The sequence below is a fragment of the Ruditapes philippinarum genome, unplaced genomic scaffold (genome assembly GCF_026571515.1).
Source record: "Ruditapes philippinarum isolate M1 unplaced genomic scaffold, ASM2657151v2 ctg904_1_1_1_1, whole genome shotgun sequence".
Lineage (NCBI taxonomy): Eukaryota > Metazoa > Mollusca > Bivalvia > Venerida > Veneridae > Ruditapes > Ruditapes philippinarum.
The window spans coordinates 429,402-452,256 of record NW_026852177.1 but is presented as its reverse complement, the minus strand read 5'-3'; the positions used below and the strand labels follow the sequence as shown (position 1 = coordinate 452,256).

General features: G+C 31.5%; 1 protein-coding gene across 1 annotated transcript in view; it reads left to right on the top strand.

The window, feature by feature from the left end:
* The window catches only part of LOC132751593 (uncharacterized), a 55,100-nt gene that overhangs the window by 8,945 nt on the left and 23,300 nt on the right, over positions 1-22,855 (top strand). The window contains exons 7-9 of the mRNA XM_060741781.1: positions 20,452-20,525; positions 20,776-20,958; positions 21,354-21,527. Coding sequence (XP_060597764.1) covers positions 20,452-20,525; positions 20,776-20,958; positions 21,354-21,527 — 431 coding nt within the window. The remainder of the gene's footprint in view (positions 1-20,451; positions 20,526-20,775; positions 20,959-21,353; positions 21,528-22,855) is intronic.

The window sequence follows — 22,855 nt, the reverse complement described above, 5'->3', positions numbered from 1 at the left end:
TCGGAAAATAACAAAAAGAATTGATGGTTATATAATGCGCAAATCCTGCTAATAGCTGCATGTTGGATACATCAAAGTCCATCGGAGCCTTCTAGCCGATCGCCTCCAGATGGGAAAATGAAAACAATGAAATATAATTTCAAGAGACAGTACATACTGTTATAGTTAGGTTAATTGTATTATTAATGACATTTTATTCAAGAAAGATAGAATTTTGTCAAAAGCGTCATTTAATCGTTACTTATACAAGAGCCGATTCAAAGAGGTGGGATAAATAATTCGACATTGTCACTTGTCACAACAGTGGTCCTGAAAAAAAAATCCCGGAATCCGGTACGCCCGGGGTAGTTAATCAATGGTGCTGAATAAGTAGGCCCTTATTATAATTCAAGCTTAAGTTTTAATCGATATACTGGTCATCAAACATATGATGTAATTAATTAACCATAAACTGCTACAAGTATCAAAACTATAAAAGTAGTTTATGCGGTTCCCTCAATGTTTGAAACGATCCCGAATTCCGTGTGTTCCGGATCACCGGTCGCAATATTGTCCTTAATCATCACGTGGTAATAGTAAAATAGGTTTGGTTTGGCGCAATTCAATTTAATTACTGTCCAAGCCCCTACGGGTCAAGTAGGTTTCTGGATTTTTTAAATCAAATTCAACTTAAGCTATAAAGGTCTTTAATGTTTTTAACATATTGATTGGGTTGCTGCAACGTAGGTACAAAAGAGTTTATTAATGGTTACCAAAATCAGTGATTTAAGCAAAGCAACAGTACTTAAAATTTAACATATTTTACATATATATACAATATACAAAGCATAACATTTAACCTTTCATTTGAGGGATAAGTGAAGTAAATCAATCAAATAAAATTTCACCTCATTCTTTCTATCAAAAGTAACTTAAACGCATACTACAAATTTCTAAACCAATGGATTGGATATATGACAGAATCAAATTAATGCATTAATGCGATTCTCCATATTTATAATAAAGCATTTAACAGTCAGGATTGATACATACAAAATAGAAACCAACATCCCTTCTTCACAAAACAAAGATTCAATGACTTCTGCAAAAAAAGAAATCAAATGATTTTCAATCAACCAATCATTAACCAATAGCTTTAATCTTTAGGATTATACTGACCACACTTTCAGCCAATGTAAACATAAGATAAAATCAGTTAAACCAACTTCAAGAGTAATCTCCCTTTAAAAAAAATCAGATAAGAACGGCGGATTTGTCTTCTTTTAGAAAATTATTAAATAAATCAGTAATGCAAAAGTTTAAAAAAAAATGTAAAGTCAACTATTTGATATTTTTTCAGCTTGTTCATATCTTTAAAGTTTATCTGCAAGGGTATGTACGGAACAAAAATAACGATGAAAAAGATATAGCGTGTCGGTTGGTGTCATATCTCCAAAATATGTGTATATCCAAAAGCCTTCCAGAGCTAGCAAGGTACTGTTTTCAAACAAATATGCCGGAAGAGAGACTTATGCACATTTTGACAGAGAAGTTTGATAAGTTATCAGACAAAATTACAGCTGTTGTTATCTCGGAGATGGATAGTAAAAGGTAGGTATATCAACCATTTTCTGCAAGGTAAACGTCTCTTATTTCGTGGTATTAGCTGATTGCATTGTCTCGCTGATGAATGCACCTTTTGAAAAATCATTTTTGTTTTCATTTCTATTCATATCATGACACATATATTTCTGTAGATTTTTATCTTCTTTTAACATTTAATTCTTGTACCACTCTTTGTGCAACCGGTGTCTTAAGAAATTTCATTTCTAAACTTCAGACGTAACCTATTTCGTTTCAGATTAATCGTATTTAAAATATTCATTAATACAGGTGCTGAAAATAACAAAATTCCTATTCGCATGTTTGAGTGTTCCCTTATGAATGAAAATCTGAATATAGTTTAATTTTAGGATAGTAATGACAAAAGATATTACTTGAGAAATAATCCTGAAACCTCTTTATCATCTGAATAATCATCTCGTCTATTTTCTGTAGGCCTATCTAACCAGTTATTTTTTTTTATAAAATATCTCGTTCAGCTTGAGAGCTTCTTTTTGTACTGTGCTCGCCATATGGCATTGCACATTGCATCCGATTCGCAACAATCGTGGCTACAGAACCACGCTTTTTTCAGCGAAACATCACACCAATCTCTTATTAGCAAACCATCACACCACTCTGTTTAAAGAGAAACATCTTAAGTAATCTTTTTTTATCATGTGCCGCACTAGTCAAAATTGGGCGTTCTTTTTGCGGGCGGATTTTTACTGTCATGAATATTTAGGTATTGATACGATCCTTCGATTTCGTTTTTGATACCAGTCTATCAGATGTTTATAAAATTCATTTATAACGCGTACGTAAAAGTAAAATTATCTTTACAGAAACGGTAAAAGCCCGCCCTTTTAAGAATATATTTTCATTTGTGCAAATGTAAGTAAAATACCACATCGTATTATTTAAAATTTGTGAGATAAAATCATTGGATATTACCAGAATATATATTAAATAAATATTAAATAAAGTATTAACGGTTAAAACACATATGTCTCCAAATATAATTTACAATGTTCACTGTTTAATCATTTGCACCTAAATGTAGCGCACGTAAAAATGTTGCAGTCATAATTATAGATCTATCTCCTTGTATAATTTGATGTTTACCAAAATATCCCTTTCAATATCATGGTGCCTGTACCACTGATCTTTTTTGTGATTTGCGAAGGGCAAAATCCAAAACATAAAAGGTCCAGGAATTTTTTGTGCTTAGCCTATATAAAAATTAAATTTTCAAAAATAAAATAAAAAATTGATCGCTAGTTGTCTTACGCGTACCACAAGAAGTCACGTTGTAAAGGCACCGTGAATATGTTCAGATGTCCTTCTTAATGAGCCCATTTGTATTAAATTACTCAATATATAGGTAGACAATTGAGCAACGTCTAAGCACTGTTAGCTGTGCTACTGTTTTGCATGAAATATATAATTACCAGAAGCCTTTAAAGAATATACATGACAAGAAAAGTATAAATGGCTGACCCATAAGAATATAAGCCTAGACAGATTAAAGTTTGCATTTGATATTTTAGACTTTGAAATAAAACAAAATGCTGTATGGGATACAATATAGATTTAATGAAGTTTTTAACTCTGAAAATGGAAACACGGCAAAAGTGATAAAGTTAAGCCGGTTAAAACATATATGTCTCCAAGTATAATTAAGAATGTTCACTATTTAATCATTTGCACCGTAAAAATGTTGCAGTCATATAGATCTTTCTCCTTTCTTTACCAAAATATCCCTTTCAATATCATGGTGCCTGTACCACTGATTTTTTTGTGATTTGCGAAAGGCAAAATCTAAAACATAAAAGGTCCAGGATTTTTTTTGCCATAGCTTTTTAGATAAAACATTCAATGCATGTGTTTATCACTAGAATAAGCGTGCTTTATAAAAATTAAATATTCAAAAATAAAATAAAAATTTGATCGTTAGTTGTCTGACACGTACCACAAAAAGTTACGTTGTAAAGGCACCGTGAATATGTTCAGATGTCCTTTTTAATGAGCCCAATTGTATTTTACTCAATATATAGGTAGACAATTGAGGAACGTCCAAGCACTGTTAGCTGTGTTACTGTTTTGCATGATATATATAATTACCAGAAGCCTTTAAAGAATACACATGACAAGAAAAGTATAATGGCTGACCCATAAAAATATAAGCCTAGACAGATTCAAGTTTGCATTTGATATCTTAGACTTTGAAATAAAAAAATGCTGTATGGGATACAATATAGATTTGATGAAGTTTTTTACTATGAAAATGGAAACACGGCTAAAGTGATAAACTTGGGTCCAATAATGATGTTTATTGGAACAACATGTGGTTCAAACGCTGAAAGTGCATCGGTCGTATTTTATAAGGTTTTAAATAAATAATATAATCATTTATCTGATTGTTTAACATGTTACAGTTTATACAAAATGCAATGTATTTCATATATAATTTCTACAAGAAATTTACAGTTAAATAGAGCAACTAGTGTATTACGATGTTTACTAAAATGACAGTTAAGCACATTTATGAGACTGTCGTACAGACAACAACATTGTTTCAGTTATATATGCTGCAGATTCCAGGATACGTTATCTTTTGGGTCAGAATCTCGATTTAAAGACATTACTGTTAAGGTCAGAACCTACAGAGATATTTACAAAAAAACATATTAATTGTCATGTCTCAGTTTGCATTCATATGAAAGATACAAAAAGAAAGAATAGTACATTTTATTGTTAATCGTAATTTGTGTCCAGACGTTACTGTGTTCTTTCAAATAATAATTAGATCCTTCCGACGGTGTCTCTTTCCTCCTTGTCAACACATTAATATTTGTTGGTAATGGCACTTATCTTAATTCAAATATCATAACGTTACTTCATTAAAATTGATTCAAGTAATGATGAAGCATTAAAATGACTTTGGTTTGAGTAGATTTTGTATAGTCATTTTGTATGAAAAAAAAATGTGTTTGTTTTTCATGCATTTGAATATTCTAAATATCACACACCGAATGCGAAAATATCATGTACATTGTACATATGCATTCTATGCATAATGAGAACATAATATACGCACTTGTGAAAATATTACATTCGTCTCAAAATATAACCAATGTAATTCCAGTGTTCTAACAATTTAATTCACAATTGGTGTTATTAGTTTTTAATAAATCCATATGAAATAAGTATTGTACTTAGGTCCATAGCTGTAGTAAGTATACTTACTCAATAGTTTAATATTGCTTTTGTGGGTACAAACTCCAGGCATTAAATTACCTGTTCAGGATAAAACAACTTATCTACTGCTCCGCTATTGAAACTTTTAGTCACCTCTTGGAACCTTTATATATACAAGCCTATTATACAACTTACTATACAACTTACGTAACGAAATTTAGGTGCAACGGCAAATTATTTTGATAGTCCATATCTCATTGCAAGAAAGAATGAAATTCAAAACAAAACCTTAATTTATTGTGAAAATGTAAATAGCCGCACTACTATCGAACAGAAATACAATGGTAACAGGTTAATAGAATCTGAACTAAACCGTTATTATCTTATTAAATAAAAGAAACTATTTTTAGATCAAATTGTGATTTAGTTAGCAAGATATTAAGCATGTTCATAAATTTTCAACGTTCTCAATTGATGATCAATGATCTGTTAGATAAGTTACTCTCATCAACATATAAACAAGCTACTAGTAATTCGGTGAGCTTGAAATGCCAAGCGTAAAGAAAATGCAGAAGTGACGAAATTTATGGAGGAAAAAAACAACATATATTTATGTTATATGTACTTTTTTCAAGTAAGAACATGTCATGTAAGTAAATTATACGTTAAAATATTCTTACGATATGTAACACATGTTTATATGCTGTATAAGTTTAACCCTTATAACATTATTGGCAAAAATCTGGAAACAGTGATCTCTCGGAAGCATTACTCACAACAAAATTACATAAGAATTGAAGACTTGGTTTGATTGAGTCTGTACATGAGGGATAATGAATAAGTGCAACATCCCTCACGCCCCCTAGCACCGGTTTTAGCAATACTCAATTCTCAACACTTAATAATGCTGGCATCAATGATCCCGAAGGACCAGGAAAATATAACAACACTGAAGTGAAGTATGGGGCAACTTTTTACAGCTCTCACACATAGCACTTGACACCTGCTGTGGTAAAGTATAACAATGTTGAAACAAAGTGATCCCTCGGAAGAATTTATCACAACAAAATTACATAAGAATTGCAGACTAGGTTTGATTGAGTCTGTACATGAGGGATAACGAATAAGTGCAACATCCCTTGTTTAAAGACACATAATTCCTCAGAAATTAATAACTGTTTACTTCCTTGGAAAAGGTTTATATCAATTTGATAACGTTAAAATAATGGTTTTAAAGCTATTAGGTTCTTATTACTTGAGAAAAATAGCGCTAAATATAATCTGATTTGTCATACAGGTAGCAAAATGTAAGGAAAATAGTATTTTGACTTCCATACAGAATACGATATCACTATAACTGCCCGGTTTGCCAAAAGCAACAGAAGAAAAAGATGATAAAGGCCATTGGCCAATAAAGAACTTTTTGGGAACTGTAAATCCACAAAAAATAAAAGGACTTTGAGAATAAAATAAGAGCAGTAGCAGACTGGGCGTTTAATTATCCTTGTTAAACGCTCAGTCATTACGAAAAACATTTCATTTTATATGTCATTCTTTGTACGTATTTTCAAACAAAAATGCGCAAAAATGACGTCATTCTAACGGAGGTCTTTCATAAAGCGTGCTTAAATAATGCCATTGCACGCGACTTATCTGGCACCCCCATGTTAGTTTTACGCAAACACAAATGGCATGTATTCAGATCGAAATATCCGTCTCTCTGATACCCGTTCATTTCCGGCAACTCGGCTATCATCGTTACTGCCCAAAATAGGTGGGTTACCTCGCGACGGAAAGTTTCTCACCTAGCTGCAACATATGACACATTATTATCGTGACTAAGTCCTACTTAAAAGGGTAATGTCCTACATCACTGTTTAGTCCTACATAACTCCTAGTTACTCATACATGTAACTGCTTCCAAGTTAAAGAACCACATACGGCATAAGACTTTTCAATAGAGTTCGGGCAATATACCACACAATAGTGAAAGGGCAACATATTATTACTATAGATTATTTATATCATTTAATTCCAGTAATGTTTAAGGCAACCTTTATTCCTTAGTCATAATGTTTTCATGACACGAATTAAAATATACAATTATGTAAACTACTTACAGCAAAATGGCAAATTTAAAATGATGAGACAAAATGGCAAACCCTTGCATCTATAGCCTTGTGATATGGGAATATTAGAAAATAAAATAAAATTATTTGTATAACATCTTTATTAGATCTAAAATATTTTACAAGACATCGAAATAAAATCAAATTCTGAAATAAGAATCATATTAATCATTTATGATTTATTACCTACGGTATATCACATAAGGAGTTGTATAAACAAAACAAAAATTATCGCACAGTCATGTTTTAATGAAACTGTCGCATATAGTTACACTTTCTTGTCTTCTTACTAATAAGACCTTAATGTTACGTTTTTTATGAATCTGTTAAAGGTCCACTCTTTAAGGCATAGACTTTCATATCAGATTTTTTTTTCTTTACAATATTACGTAACAAGAGTCGTGATAAATTATGCTCTATAATTTCAAAAGAAAACACTACATAATAAACAACCAACAATACATGAAACTAAACTTAAAAACATTATAAACAATTTGATTGTTGAATGTTCTCTTTAACAAGAGCTATCTTACACATAAAAACGCAAACAACTCCAATCTCCTGATAGCAATGCAATTTTTTAAATTAAAAATAATTCTTAAGTATATTTGATAAAGGTCCATCAAAGGAATATTTTTGCAAAAATTCTGTATTTGTGAGAAGCAACAATGTAGTCAAAGATGCCAAACGAGTTACTGCACAGTTTGTATCAATACAACAGCCATTTTGTTGAAACATTGGTAAATTATTCCTGGTCTGGACCCTTCTAAAGGCCATAATTCCATTTTTCTTTACTTGATCTGGGCCATTTAAATCAAACACGATTTTCTAATGAAATGAAATCAAAATGAATTAAAAAATGCGAACAGAAATGTTACTTCAGAACAAGTTAAAACTTTTAATTTGTATCAAATTCAAACGTTTATATTAAAAGTTATAGACGGTAAAATAATTGATCAATATACTTTCACATATTGTGCATGTACCTTCGAAGATGTTTTTGAAAGAACACATACACATTGGTTTAATGTGTTGGAACGGATGTGTCATTTTTGATTCTGCAAAACGAGAGTCTACTTAGCGAGCATACGTGTAATATGAGATTAGCATAAATACCGGTATTTATTTGTTTCTAAAAGTCATTTTGCTAATTGTACGAATTTATTAATTGTTAATTGTCGTATATGGTAAAAATAAAAAAATAAATAATGTTTTGAAACAAAATTATAAGAAATACTCTTAATCAAAATATGCTACTTAGTATTATGTATATCAGAGTGTTAAGCAAAGGGACATCCACTTTAGATATAATAACATTAACATATTTTTAAACATTTTTTTATATGTTCATTCATTTAGAGTACTATTACAATTACAATCTTAATATGATTAAATATGCAAAGAAAGCATCTTTATTCTCAAATTATCAAATTAACTGATTCATCATTTAATGTAATTAGACCAGAAATAATCAAAATGTTAAAAACATGAACATCAAATACAGCATTGATTATCACAATTGCTAAGAGGGACCCATTATGCTTAACACTTTTGCCAACTGACTTTAAAATCTCGCGTCTCATGAGTTTTAGGCTAAACAGATTTTCTAGTCTTTGACGTCTAAGTGTGATCTTGTCCTAGGACCTAGGGATCTTTCAAAATCCATTGATGCATGACAAAAATAATGGCTGGACAAGATTTTCTAATGGCTGACCTTTGACCTCTAAGAGTGACTTTCACACTGGATTAAATGTTCTAAAACACCGACCTGTCTTGCTTAACATCTATTTTAAGTTAATTCATAAACCCCAGATTAAGTGGAAACTTGACCTTGGAGGTACAAGTATTGGTTTTACACGTCACATATTGTCTCAATATAATATGTGCCAAATTGTTTCGAAATCCCTTGATACATGACAGAGTTTCGGCCGGACACAATGTTCTGACTGCTGACATTGACCTGTAAGTGTGACCTTTACATTGAAGCTAAGGTCAAGCGCATGACATACCGTCTCATCATCAAGTTATTTCAAAATCCCCTGATATATGACAGCGATAAGGGTCAGACAAGATGTTCTCACTGTTGTTCTTTGACCTTTTGACTTATGTGACATATCTTGAAGCAATGGGTTTAGGTCTTGCAAATAATGAACCGATTCATCCAGCTAAACAATCATGCTAAGTTATTTCAAAATCCCTTCATGCATGACAGCATTTCTGAATGGACAAGGTTTTCGAACACGCACTCAAAAACGGGCAGGTTAAAGCTATATTTTCCCTTGCCATGACCGGGACATATTAACTTTTATGAAAAAATACAAAGTTCAATAAATCTAAAATCATGCATAAAAGAATTATTGTTCTTGAAAAAAGTACCTTTCTTAAATACGGTCTATTAATCTTTGAAGTTTCAAATTGATATATCAAATACTTTATTTCAGTTTTGTTCCAGAGAAAAAAAGAAAGGATACTGTACACAAAGGGTTATCACTAAAACATATAAACAGAAGTGTTATGATGCGCTTCTTTATACGTTTATTCTAGCTGTAAAACTTACTTTTACTTTTTATTCATAGCCTGGACACATTTTTTGTCTACAGCTCATAAGTCAAGACGATTTATCAAGAACTAGATATGCTGAAATTAATGTTTCTCTTTTTAGACCTTAATTTTGACTCCGAAATTTGTTTTTTTTTTCAATCTTTAATTAATTGATACATGATGATGTTTATCCCACAATCAATGTAATGAAGTAAATCAGAGTTTATGTTGTTAACATTATGATTATTCCTGGTCTAATTACATTAACTGATGATTCAGTGAGTTTGATAATGTGAGCATGAAATGCTTCCATTGCATATTTAATCATATTAAGATTTAAATTGTAAAAAAACTTTGAATGAATGAACAAATAAATAACAAAAAATGTTAAAAAATATGTTAATGTTATATTATCTAAAAGGATTACCTTATTATTTGCTTAGCTGGTAAGTTTCGTATCATTATAACACTCTGATTAACATAATACTAAGTAGCTTATTTAGATTTAGGGTATTTCTTAAAATTTTGATACTTGTGCTTGGCAAATGTTTTTAACTTGTACTTATTAAGTATCAGTTCTGTACAAATTTTAATTGATTTTGATTTTATTCCTCTAGAAGATCGTGTTTGATTTTAATTGTCCAGATCAAGTAATGTATAATACAGTTATAGCCTTTAGGGGAATAATTTACCAATGTTTCAACAAAAGTGACTGTTGGATTAATAAAAACTATGCACTCACTCTTTGGCTTTTTTGTGTCAGAAATAACATGTTATTTTTCTCATGAAATAACATAACTATCAGGAGATAGCTGTTGTTAAAGAGAACATTCAACAATCAAATTGTTAATAAGTTTTTTAAAGTTGTTTTTCATGTATTATTCTTTATTTATTATGTAGCTTTCTTTTGAAATAAGAGAGCAAAATTTATCTTAACGACTTTTTGTTACGAAATATTGTAAAGAAAAGAATTCTGATACGTAAGTCTACGCCTAAGAGAGTGGATCTCCAACACATTCATAAAAAACATAACCTTACAACCTTGGTAGTAAGTAGGCAAGAAAGTGTAGCAAAGTGAATGCAACCGTTTCATAATAACATGACTGTTTGATAGGTTTTGTATTGTTTAAACAACTCCTTATGTGATATACCGTAGATGATAAATCATAAATGATTAATGTGATTCTTATATCAGAATTTGATTTCATTTTGATGTCTTGTAAAATATTTTAGATCTAATAAAGATGTTCTACAAATATTTTTTTTCTTCTACTATTAATTCCCATATCACAAGGCTTAGACGTCAGTCCCTCTAACCCAAAGACAATGGATTTCAAGGGGCCATTTTGTTTGATCAATATAACTATGCCATTGCTGTTAGTAATTTACATGTTTGAATATTTAAGTTCTTGTTAAGATAACATTATGACTTAAGAAAAAGGGTTGCCTTAAAAATTACTAGAATTAAATGATATTTATGTGCATCTGTTTATAGAGAAGCAATGACCCTGTGGACTGTGTATGGGGAAATTCATAAGCAAAATCATGATTCAATTTGATTGAAAACGGGCAAATTTATTTTGCCGAAAACAACATAATTACATACATATAAAATAATTTTCCCATATCTGGGTGAAAACGCCAGAAAGTGGCACGGCCATGGGGCAATGCTTGAATGTTCGTTGACAAGGTGTAATTTGTCTCATCTACACGATTATTAAACCATGTTGTATCAACGTGATGATGTGTTGAATGCGAAGGCCGTCTGTGTTATATTTGGCAGCAGATCACCCTTTTTACGTTTCCCAAGAAAAGTAAACTGTCAATTAAGTCTAGTATTGCTGCGGAAACACTGACATGGTCCACATCCGGTTGACATAAATCATTTGTCCTAATCAAAAGTACAACAATATCTGGAGCGAAATCCGTTATGTCCGAACAATTCCTCCGGAGTGTTTCCACTTTAGCTCCTGAATAACTTGAATATTGTACCAACGGGAGCGAGGTTAAGTTTAGATTAAAATGAAGATGTGGCTCATTCCGTAAAAAAGATTTCAAACGGAAAACAAAGGAATGTCCAAATAACTTGATCGATGCCGCCATATTGAAACAGGCACTTTTATATCACAAAGGATGACGTCACTCGTTGTGCACATGAAAATACAAACTCATCCAATTTCCTAAATTAAGAACATCCGTGTTGCAGCGATTTTATATGCAAAAGTTAAAGAAGGATGAATGTAACGTTTTACCGTTAAATTCCAGACAGAACAATGTATGAAAACTTGTAAAATTTAAAATTATAGCAGAGCAGATGTAGCGTGCTTTTCCCTTCTAAAATTTTTTCCAGAAAGGCTGATGCCGTTGATTGATTGGTTGTTAGAGAGCACGTGACGTTAAGGATGCTCTCAGATTGGCCAATGCCAAATATACATTGAGAGTCAGTTTAATTTACTAGTTTAACCTACATTAAGAGTCGGTTTGATTTACTGAATGTTCAACAATGACATAAAATATTTTATCTATCTATAAAATACATAAATGATCTTTATTATTAATATGTTGCCCTTTCACTATTGTGTGGTATATTGCCCTAATTCCATTGAAAAGTCTTATGACGCCTGTGGTTCTTTAACTTGGAAGTAGTTACATGCATGAGTAACTAGGAAACAGTGATATAGGACATTACCCTCTTAAGAAGGACTTAGTCATGATAATAATGTGTCATATGTTGCAGTTCGGATAAGAATAGCGCGAGGCTATCCCGCTTATTTTGGCAGTTACGATGATTGCCGAGTTGCCGGAAATAGGCGGGTATCAGAGAGATATATTTCGATCTCAATACATGTCATGTGTTTCCGTAAATCTTACATGGGGTGCCAGATAAGTCGCGTGCTTTTCAATGGCGTCATTTTAGCACACTTTATGGATGACCTCCGTTAGAATAACGTCATTTTGGTGCATTTTTGTTTGAAAATACATACAAAGAATGACATATAAAATGAAATGTTTTTTTGTAATGATTGAGTGCTTAACAAAAAAATTAAACGGCCAGTATGCATCCCTACTGCTCTTAATTTATTTCTCAAAGGTCTTTTATTTTTGGTGTACTTAAGCTTCCAAATAGTTCTTTATCGGACAATGGCCTGATCCACTTTTGTCTTCTGTTGCTTTTGGCAAATATATATAGGAAAATCGCTGGACAGGGATGATTCCATACCTTGCACGCTCAACAACAACACAATATTTAAACTGGCTACTGTAACCTTAAAATATACGTGTAAAGTATACCTACCATAGCTATTTCATATGGATTTATTGGAAATTAATAACACGAATTGTGAATTAAATTATAGATCTCAAGGTTCAAACGCTGGAATTTTATTAGTTATTTTTTTAGCAAAACTGAAATATTTTCATAAGCGCTTATGTAACACCGCACTTTGGGGTCAAATGCACTTTGGGGTCCGACCACAGTGTGGTAAACTTCACAGCGCACTTTGGGGTCAAACGCACTTTGGGGTCAAAATCAAGAAATTGACCCCAAAGTGCGTTCATATGCTACATATCAACTCACTTAGGGTTTCAGTGTTCTCAAGGTTTCAACTGAGATCTGCTTAAATACTGAGTACTGACTCATTTTCGATCTGTAACACTGAAATATTTGAGGTAAAGTTCAAAATGACGGTCGATGCTAATACACATCAATATTTCTAAGTGTCATTGTAGCGGTAATAGAAATATGACTTTGACGTTTAAGTGGTGTTTTATTAATTTTGCCACTTAAAATATCTAAAAATTGTGGCAATATAACAACTAAAGTACTTAAATTGTGAATGTATTCCTACAAATTGGTAAAAATATCCTGTCTGAGAGCCATTTACTAGATACTTTTGGTGCCATATTGAACCTAATATTAAATATGATATGGGTGTAATAAAATGCAAATAATGTCATCTCAGTGCATTTCAATTTCTGTCTTAATGACTTGAACAAACAAGTTAGAAATAAAATTTATCATAAATTTATCATATATTTAATAAAGTTACGTGACGGTTACATCAAGCCTTTTGCACATCAGCTAATGCCTTGTTTTGGTTCTTCATGATTTTTATATTTGTCAGGTACCAGTCATGTTATTTTATGAAAGTAACTGCTACTATAAGTAAATTTAAACTTTTCTTAAATATACTTTAATTAAAAAAATAAAAAAATGTCAAAACACAACAATTTTCACCAAAATTTGGTGTTAGGGCACGTGTTAATATGAAAAAACTAGTTTTTTGGGTAATTCCAAGGTTTTTCATCTTTTTTTTGTTTAACCTTATATAAGCGTGTTTCGACGGCTTTTTGCCTCCCCCCTTTTGTGAGGCCTCAAACAGTGAAAAATGCCCTATTTAGGCGCCCCTAAACACTGTTTTTCGTTTGAGAAATGTTGGGCGGCAGTCCCCCTCATCGCAAAGAAAATTTTTGACATGTGACAGGCTAAAAATGGCCTCAGGTCAATATTAGGGTAACTAGTAACCGACGCTGAAAAGCCTTTTACTCTATCTCAATTCATTTAGAGGTTGCAGCACTTTGAAATCAGTTTTGATGGGAAAAAACAATGCAAAATAGTGATTGATTTTTGGCAATTTTGAGACGTCCCCCGTTGCCATGGTAACAGGAAATTAACAATTGAGCATTCTGGTACAGAGGCTATGGTCGAGTCAACATTTGTGCCAAGTTTCATCAGTATTGAAGCATTTAATATAGTTTCATAGCAGTTTGAACTTGTTACAGGAGGCTTTTCAATGAAAACGGCCATTTTTCGCAGTATGTTCATGGGGGTAAAAGGTTAATATTTCCGCAAAGACTTATTTTTTATTTGTGGCCATTTTTGACGCCGTCCTAAACTGAAAGTACTAAACTTTCATTTAATTTACAGCACGGGACAGTTTATACTGTAAATCAAAATAAACTTACATATTATTTTGGGTAATACTTCAGGTTTTGAAAAACGTGTCTGTTTGATGGACCACATAAAATCGCTGCCATTTTGAAATGAGACGAGATGTTTTTTTTCCCGAAAATTACAAAATATACGTGATTGAAAATAATTCCATAGTTATACACCTGTGATATTGTTAAGCATGGTGAATTCTTATAATGCATCCATCTCGGAATCCATCTTAAATGGTTCATTTTTCCAGTAGTGGCAGATCGACACAGCCTGAATTCCTTTTAATGCAAGTCTTTTTCTACAACATTCAAAATAAAAAAGAAAAACTATAATTAATCAATTCAGAGAGGTTACCCCCTTTAATATAACTAGATATAGGCTAAATCGAGATTTTTAATGGGTCCTGACAGATCATATCGTATAAGGAATTATTTCATCATTAAATTCAATGTCGATGAATGAAGAGAAATTAAAGCTTTGCCTCCAGATAAGCAAAAAAAATGTTTCAATAAAATCAAACTTGAGGAAAATTTACTAATAGTTTAAGAAAAGAATTGTTTAATTAGATGGAAATATGTATGACATGCAATTTCTACGATTATCGCTATCTCATGGATGTATTATCTTATGTATTACATGTATTACACACAATACACAACAAACATATCAATATAACTTATAACTTTAAAGCCAATGGCCTATGAGACAATTAATTGAATATAACACATAATTTTAATAAATTGCAACCATTAGATATAAAAAAATAATAATCAATCGTCTGCTATTGTACGCCAACTTAATATAAGTAGCCTACTTCGTTTTAAAATTGACATCAATCACAAGATATTATTTTAAAATATCACGGTGACTATTATTCGTCCTTATTGATTGCATTCTTATGACCCCAAAGTGCGGTCGTTTTTTGATTGTGTAACGCGTGCGTTACGCACTTTGGGGTTGGACCCCCAAAGAACGTAACGCACATTGAGGTCGGACCCCAAAGTGCGTTTGACCCCAAGTTACACGCGTATATTATGCACTTATTATGCATAGAATACATAAAAACACTGTACATGATATTTTTGCACTTCGGTGTGCGATATATGGCATATTCAAATTCATGAGAAACAAACACATTTTTTTTTCATTCAAAAATGCTACGCAAACACTTCTGAAACCAAGTTTATTTTAAAGCCTCGTCATTATGTGAATTGATTTTAATGATGTAATGATATTTGAATTGAGAACTGTGCCATGCCAAACAAAAATCAATGAGTTTAAATGGAGGAAAGAGATACCGTCGGAAGGATCTAATTATTATTTGAAAGAACACAGTAACAAAGACCTCTGGACACATTTGCAAAGAAATAACAATTAACAATAAAATGTATTATTCTTTCTTTTTGTATTTGTCATATGAAGTCCAACTGAGAGATGACAATGAATTAACTTTTTGTAAATATCTCTGTAGGTTCTGACCTAAACAGTAATGTCTCAAAATCAAGATTCTGACCCAAAATAAACGAATAAACGTATCCCTGAATCTGCAGCATATATAACTGAAAGCAATGTTGTTGACTGTATTACAGTCTCATAAATGAATGTGCTTAACTGTTGAAAGGTCATTTGAGTAAACATCGTAATACACTAGTCGGTTTTGTTTGACTGTATACTTTTTATGATTTGCATATATGAAATGACATGCATTTTGTTTTTAAACGGTAACTTGTTAAACAATCAGATAAATAATTATATTAGTTATTTCACACCTTATAAATATGACCGGTGCACATTCATCTTTTGAACCACGTGATATTCTAATTAACATCATTATTGGATCTAATCTTCTCACTTTAGCCGTATTTCCATTTTCAGAGTCCAAAATCTTCATCAAATCCATATTGTATCCCATACAGCATATTTCATTTTAAAGTCTAAAATATCAAAAGCCAATTTTACTTTGTCTAGGCTTATTTTCTTAGGGTCAAAAATTCATTAATACTTTATTGCATTTGAAGTAACAAAGGTTCATATAAAAAGAACAAAATGTAGAAGTCTTAATACATTGTTTAGAACAACACTTATTCTAATGGACAGTTACAAAAGCTACATCATACGCGGCTAGCTCCTTGTCCAATATAAATCTGACAACCGTGTTCTCGTCCGATAGAATTCAGTATTGTACACAACAGTGTATAATAACCTTAATATGAATATAAGTTATGTTATATTAATATAAGTTATGATTATAAGTATTATGCAAATGGAAACAAGTAAATGGAAGTCTGGTTATCTTTGAAAAGACATTTTGGTAAACAGCCATTCATACTATTCTTGTCATGTGTATTCTTTAAAGGCTTCTGCTAATTATATAATATAAGCTAAACAGAAACACAGCTAAAAGTGCTTAGACGTTGCTCTATTGTCTACCTATATATTGAGTAAAATTTAAATGGGCACATTAAGAAGGACATCTGAACATATTCACGGTGCCTTAACCACGTGACTAACTAACGATCAAATTTTTATTTTATTTTTGAATATTTCATTTTTTATGGAATTAAGCGTAGAAATCGCTCATTTTAGTGATTAACACATTGAATGTTTTATTTTAAATAAAAATGTGGCAAAACAATCATACTCGCAAATCACAAAAATATCACGTGGTACAGGTACAATGATATTGAAAGGGATATTTTGGTAAACATCCAATAATGCGATCTATATAACTGCAACATATTTACATGCGTTACATTTGGGTGCAGAAAAATTAAATAGTCTTTTTAACCGGTAATTCTTTGTTAAATATTTATTTAATATATATTATGGTAATATCCTATGATTATATTTCACAAATTATAAATAATACTATACAATGACTTTTTTAATTTCAGTGTATGTAACACCATTTCATTTCCGGATTTTCACTACAAAATGAAGATTATCATGAGGGAACGAAGTGTAATATCCGACTTTATATCTATTTTTAAAGATTGACTGGTTAATAATATATGTATAAGGCGTATTGTCTACCAGCGGATTATATTTGACTACTCAAATTTTATATGATCTTACCAGCAAAGCAATCGATTATTCTCTCCATATAAACGCATTTAGCTGAACTTAGTTAAAGTAGGTACACAAATTTTGAAAGGAAACAGAAAATAAGTTAAAAGTTTATATTAAACAGTAACATGTTTTGATATTTTTCACCATTTTTTTATTGTAACAATTTAGAATTGATTTTCTATACACTAAATCTATTGCAGGAAACCTTAACCAAACTTATGGAGAAGTGTGTAGAACGGATAGGTAAATCATTTTACGTTAATTGCGGAACTTTCGGCATTTTCGAAAGGGACGATGCATGTTTGACGCCAGACCAAGATCTTTTCGATTTCTTTAACTACACTGTTTACCAGCAAATCGCTTACAGAGGAATGACGGTATAACATAACACACTTTTGTTTTGTAAATGTCTCTCCCCCCTATCTATCTCTCTCTATCTCTCTCTATCTCTCTCTCGAAATTTTCCTAACAATTTTCTCAGCAGCTACCTTTTACAGCCTCTTGGCGTAACGATGCAGATTAGAAAGCACAGTTAGAACTGCATTGTCACATTTTCAGTGAAATAATAGTTAAGTCCTTATTGCGCGGTATAATTACATTCTTATATGGTGATTGTGTCTCCTAAGTAAGCTATAGAAAAAAACTGTGGAAGAAGTGTAATCCTTCGAAAGCATAAATCACATCAAAATTACATGAAAAATGCAGCCTCGGTTTGTTTGAGTCTGAACCCGAGGGATAATGAAAAAGTATAACTTTCCCTCTCACGTCCCGGACTCACTAACAACGCCTTGAGCGATACTCAATTTTCCACACATAAAAGTATTAGATTAAATGTTCCCAAAGGACCAGAAAAATATAACAACACTCAAGAGAAGTACTTTTACGACTGCCACTCAGCACACCTGCTGTTGTGAAGTAACAAATCTTAAAAAATGTGATCCGTCGAAAGCATTAATCGCAAAAAAGTCGCGTTAGGGTAAAAGTGTATCTTAATAATGTGAAAGTTTACGGCTAAAAGAGTAAAAGTATGATTAGGAGACATCTTTTGTTTGTGAAAAACTGTACAAATATTGAAAAGGTATCTTATAGGTGGATGTTAGTAAATTCATAATTTGGTGATAAGTTATTCCTTATAAGAGATAAAAATCAGACTGTGTCATTAGGACATATCCGTAAATGTGACGCATATATAAGAAAAGATTAGAAAACTAACTATTAAAGTAACATGTGTAAAATCAGTGATATGATACATGTGAATTTAGAGTAACAGCATTTACACCAGGTTACAAACATCATTTTTCAAAGTTTCATATTAAGCGTCATCATGAATAATTGTATTATAACAAGTTTATATTATTACTGTGCAGATGGAACTATAGTAATTGGAAATGTAAGTAAAATCTATCTTAAGCAATAAATTCAGTTAAAAATTGTTCTTTTCTCGCATTTTAAGCCATTAATACGGTTTAAAATTACTTATCAAAGCCTCTTGATATTTGGTGTAAAGCATTAACACATGGTCCCATAACGTGGGATAAAATTCCAGGTCTGTCACGTTCCCACTTCCTGTTTACCGACTTAGTTTAATTTGCGACATAAATGGTCAACGGAAGGAAATCTTCATAACAGTTTTCTCAGCAACTATTTATCACAGCCTCTTGATATTTCGTATACAGCATTAATACATAATCCCATACCGATTGAATTGATTTTAAATGTATCGCTCATCCACTTCTTGTTTACCGACTTAGTTAACTTTTCGACATTCATTGTCAATGGTAGGAAATTTACGTAACATCACAGCCTCATGATATTTGATAAACAAATGCAACCGACCATTTCTGTCGTTGACCTTTTTGAAAATTATATTTTCTTTGATGAATAGATGTATAAATGATTACAGAAAGGTAAATACTTATACATGAAATCTTATTATTATTGTGTGGAACATAAGTCCGATACTGTCACATAAACTTGTAATATTGAGAAAGCTAGCTTATTACATATAGTCAGTGTGACGAAACAACATAAGACGAAATTCAGTGAGCATATTTGATCTTACTAATTGCATTTGCTTTTCGTTCAAATGTTGTTCATATTTACAATACAAACATTTAGGACATTAAAATACATAATCTGTGAAATTACTTTGTATTAACCGTTCTATATTATCATTTTATAAAGAGGTGCGTCCTTTGCAACTCATCCATTGTTAAATCAAGTGCTTGAGTAGTGACATTTTTAATCAAGTTACAATTATATAAGTTGCAAAGATTTTATTTGTTTGTACTTTTCAAGGACGCTTATATATCTGTAACAGTTATATTTTTGAGAAAAGATTAACATGGTCAATATTGTAAACTAACCAACAGCAGACGAAAGGCTAAAAATGATAACATAAACGTAAATGTATAACCTGTTTTTCAGATGTAGCCCAACAAACAAAGTTGAGTGGGATATATAAGAGTAAGCTTGTCTGTACGTCGGTTTGTTGGTCTATCCAATGCATGGTTTTCAGACAATTACTAGTGTTTATAATATAATATAAGTTATTATAATCAAACTTGTAATAAAACTTGAAATAGAAAAAAATGTATTCCGGACAATAACAAGTGTTAGGAATGAGTAATTGTAATAAAATTTGTATATAGCAAGCTGATATAAAGACCCTGGTTGGGATTGCTTTTGGACCCCCTGATGTCAAGGAATGTTTAAGCAAACTTATGAAAACCCCTAGCTTGGGATTGTTGTTGAACCGCCTAGGTTCAAGGTCAATGTCACGAATCGTTAAAATTGAAAAATGGTCTCTGAAAGATAGACAATTTATTGTAAAAATCATTGGTACATAGATGAACCATCATAAATTATAGGTTGAGTTCAAATTTCGGTTCAGACCTCATATGTTTCAAAGAGTCAAGGTTGCTAGTTGCGATTATGTATCACCTTTAGTGATAGCTCTAGATATAATTATTTTGTCTCTTTTCAAAGAACGTTGTATGCAGCAAAGCTTATCAGACTGTGACAGAGGCAAAATGGAAAGACTGGTGCAGGCGTGCCATTGTGTATGTAAAGATTTAGTATGGTTATTTGCGCAAAAACTTTAGAATCATATTTAATCATACATAACAGTATGTTTCATTTTAAATTTATAAATAAAATCTAAGCCAAAGTAAGATCGTGTTTCCGAGCCGCTACCAGCTTGTAGGAAAAACATGTTTACATTTGCACTATTTAGGTGTGGATATGAATGTTATGAAATAAGTTTAAGTTAATGACATATTACCCGCTTTTCATTCATGGCATTTATTTCAGTACAGACGCTGTTATGTACCTTACTAGCATCGTGTTTCTGACTTTTGTTGCTGTAACAAGTGTCAATGCTCCAAACGTTGTTGTTTACCAGTCGCCTCTTGACTATACACGGGCAATCTTTGAAATCTTTCTGCTTCTAAATGCTGCTCGCATTTTAGTAATTGAAATTTTTCAAATTATCAGGTTTGATTAGTTATTTATTTATTCCTCTAACTATTTGTATTAAAGATAGGATTTAAAATTTAAATAAAATGAGTTAATTCTCTATCATTCTATCACTTATAAGTAATTTTTAAAAGGATATGAAGTGAGACGGTTTCATTAAATTCTAGCTTTTTAAAAGTGTTATAAAAAGAATTACATATACACATGTACTACAAAAACAAATACATTTGAATAAGTGTCAAAATAGTAAACATTAAGTTAAAAGAATGTCGCTTAGGGGTTTAAGTATCATTAACCGTTGTAAGAATAAATCGTTTACCTTGGTGCACATATCTTCATAACACATAAATTAATTTATCTTCTTGTTTGAATTTTGCGATAGTATCATAGTAGCATGTTTGTGATATATTCAGGCTGAAAAAGGAGTATCTTGTGGACAAAATGAATATTGTTGAGATTTCATCACCAGTTATGTTGATTCTGTTGTTGCCTGTGCGTTATATACATGAGCAAACTCACTGGTATATATATGCTGTGACGTATTTAGTTTGGTTTCTGCAAATAACCAAATATGCCCCGGTCTTCAAGTAAGTTGCAATATTATATGGTATTATCAAATTTCAACCAATAGTATTTTTACCAAATGTTGTTAAAGTCTGTCAAAATCGATCAAATCATATGATATTATTTAATTTAAAAATAAAACAAACAAAAAATAAAACAATACTCTTTATAGAAATAATTGGTAAACTGTTCAACAAGTCAAATTTCTAGTAATTTACTTATCATTCTGAAATATTTCAAGTGTTAAGGAAACTAGTCCTCTTTATGTACATATGTAAGACCCTTTTCATTTATTCAGTAAAAATGTTTATCTTCTACAACAGTCCTAAAGATAAAATAAGCCATGCAATCAAACCGGTTTTTACATAGGCATTAGAAGAAGTATCAAAATACCGTTATCAGTGGAAGTTAAACAAATAATTGATTTTTGTTAGAAAAAATTATTTGAAGTAATTTTTAACAAACTAACTTGAAACTATAGAGTCAATTTTTAATGGAAAAGATTGTTTTACCAGTTTACCTGTCGACTATATGGACAACGCCATGTTTTTTCTCGACATCGTGAAAAATAACTACTCAGTATTGGTTTTCCCGGGTTAAAATTAGAAACTTCATCGCTTTCAAAATTATGAAAATTCGCCGATAAATGGCTGTGTGAAAGGTCACCAACAACGATTTCTTATTTGGTCACGGTCAGATCTAAGAGCGGAGCGTTATTTAGAGCTGATTTTAATCAGATTGGGTTTCGACTGGACTGTCGCAATGCTCGTAATGCCTATTAATCACATTGAGCAATTTCGGGTAAAATGTGTACGAAAAAGGAAAAAACAGACAATTTATAAACGATCATTTGAAAGAAAGACGCGCGCTCTTGTTCGAAAAAAACAGGTTAATGATTGTAAATTGTAAAACACGAGGTTCTTAGCGGTAATATTTCTTGCGATAGTTTAACAAAAAAAAAATATTTCCTTTGTCGATGCAGGATAAACTTGTTTCAATAAATGATTTGGAATGATTAAAAATCGGATGCATTTTTTTTTATTATAACGTTTTACACGATGTTTCATATTAGTCCACTGAACAATATTGTCCTGGTTGCTAGGTTTGCAATTTGCAAATTAAAAGCTCACAAATCACGCGCAGGTGATTTATTAATTAACGAGTATTTTATACAAAATATTTGGTATCTTTAAGTCTTGTCTTGTTAATAGTTGTAATATATATTGTGAGGGTTCCATGACTTTTTGACGACTGACCTTTAAACCTTTGACCTCTTGACCGCAGACTATTTGAACATATATTGATTAAAAACTTGAACCACTGTAAACAATTAATAAAACTACCAAACTTG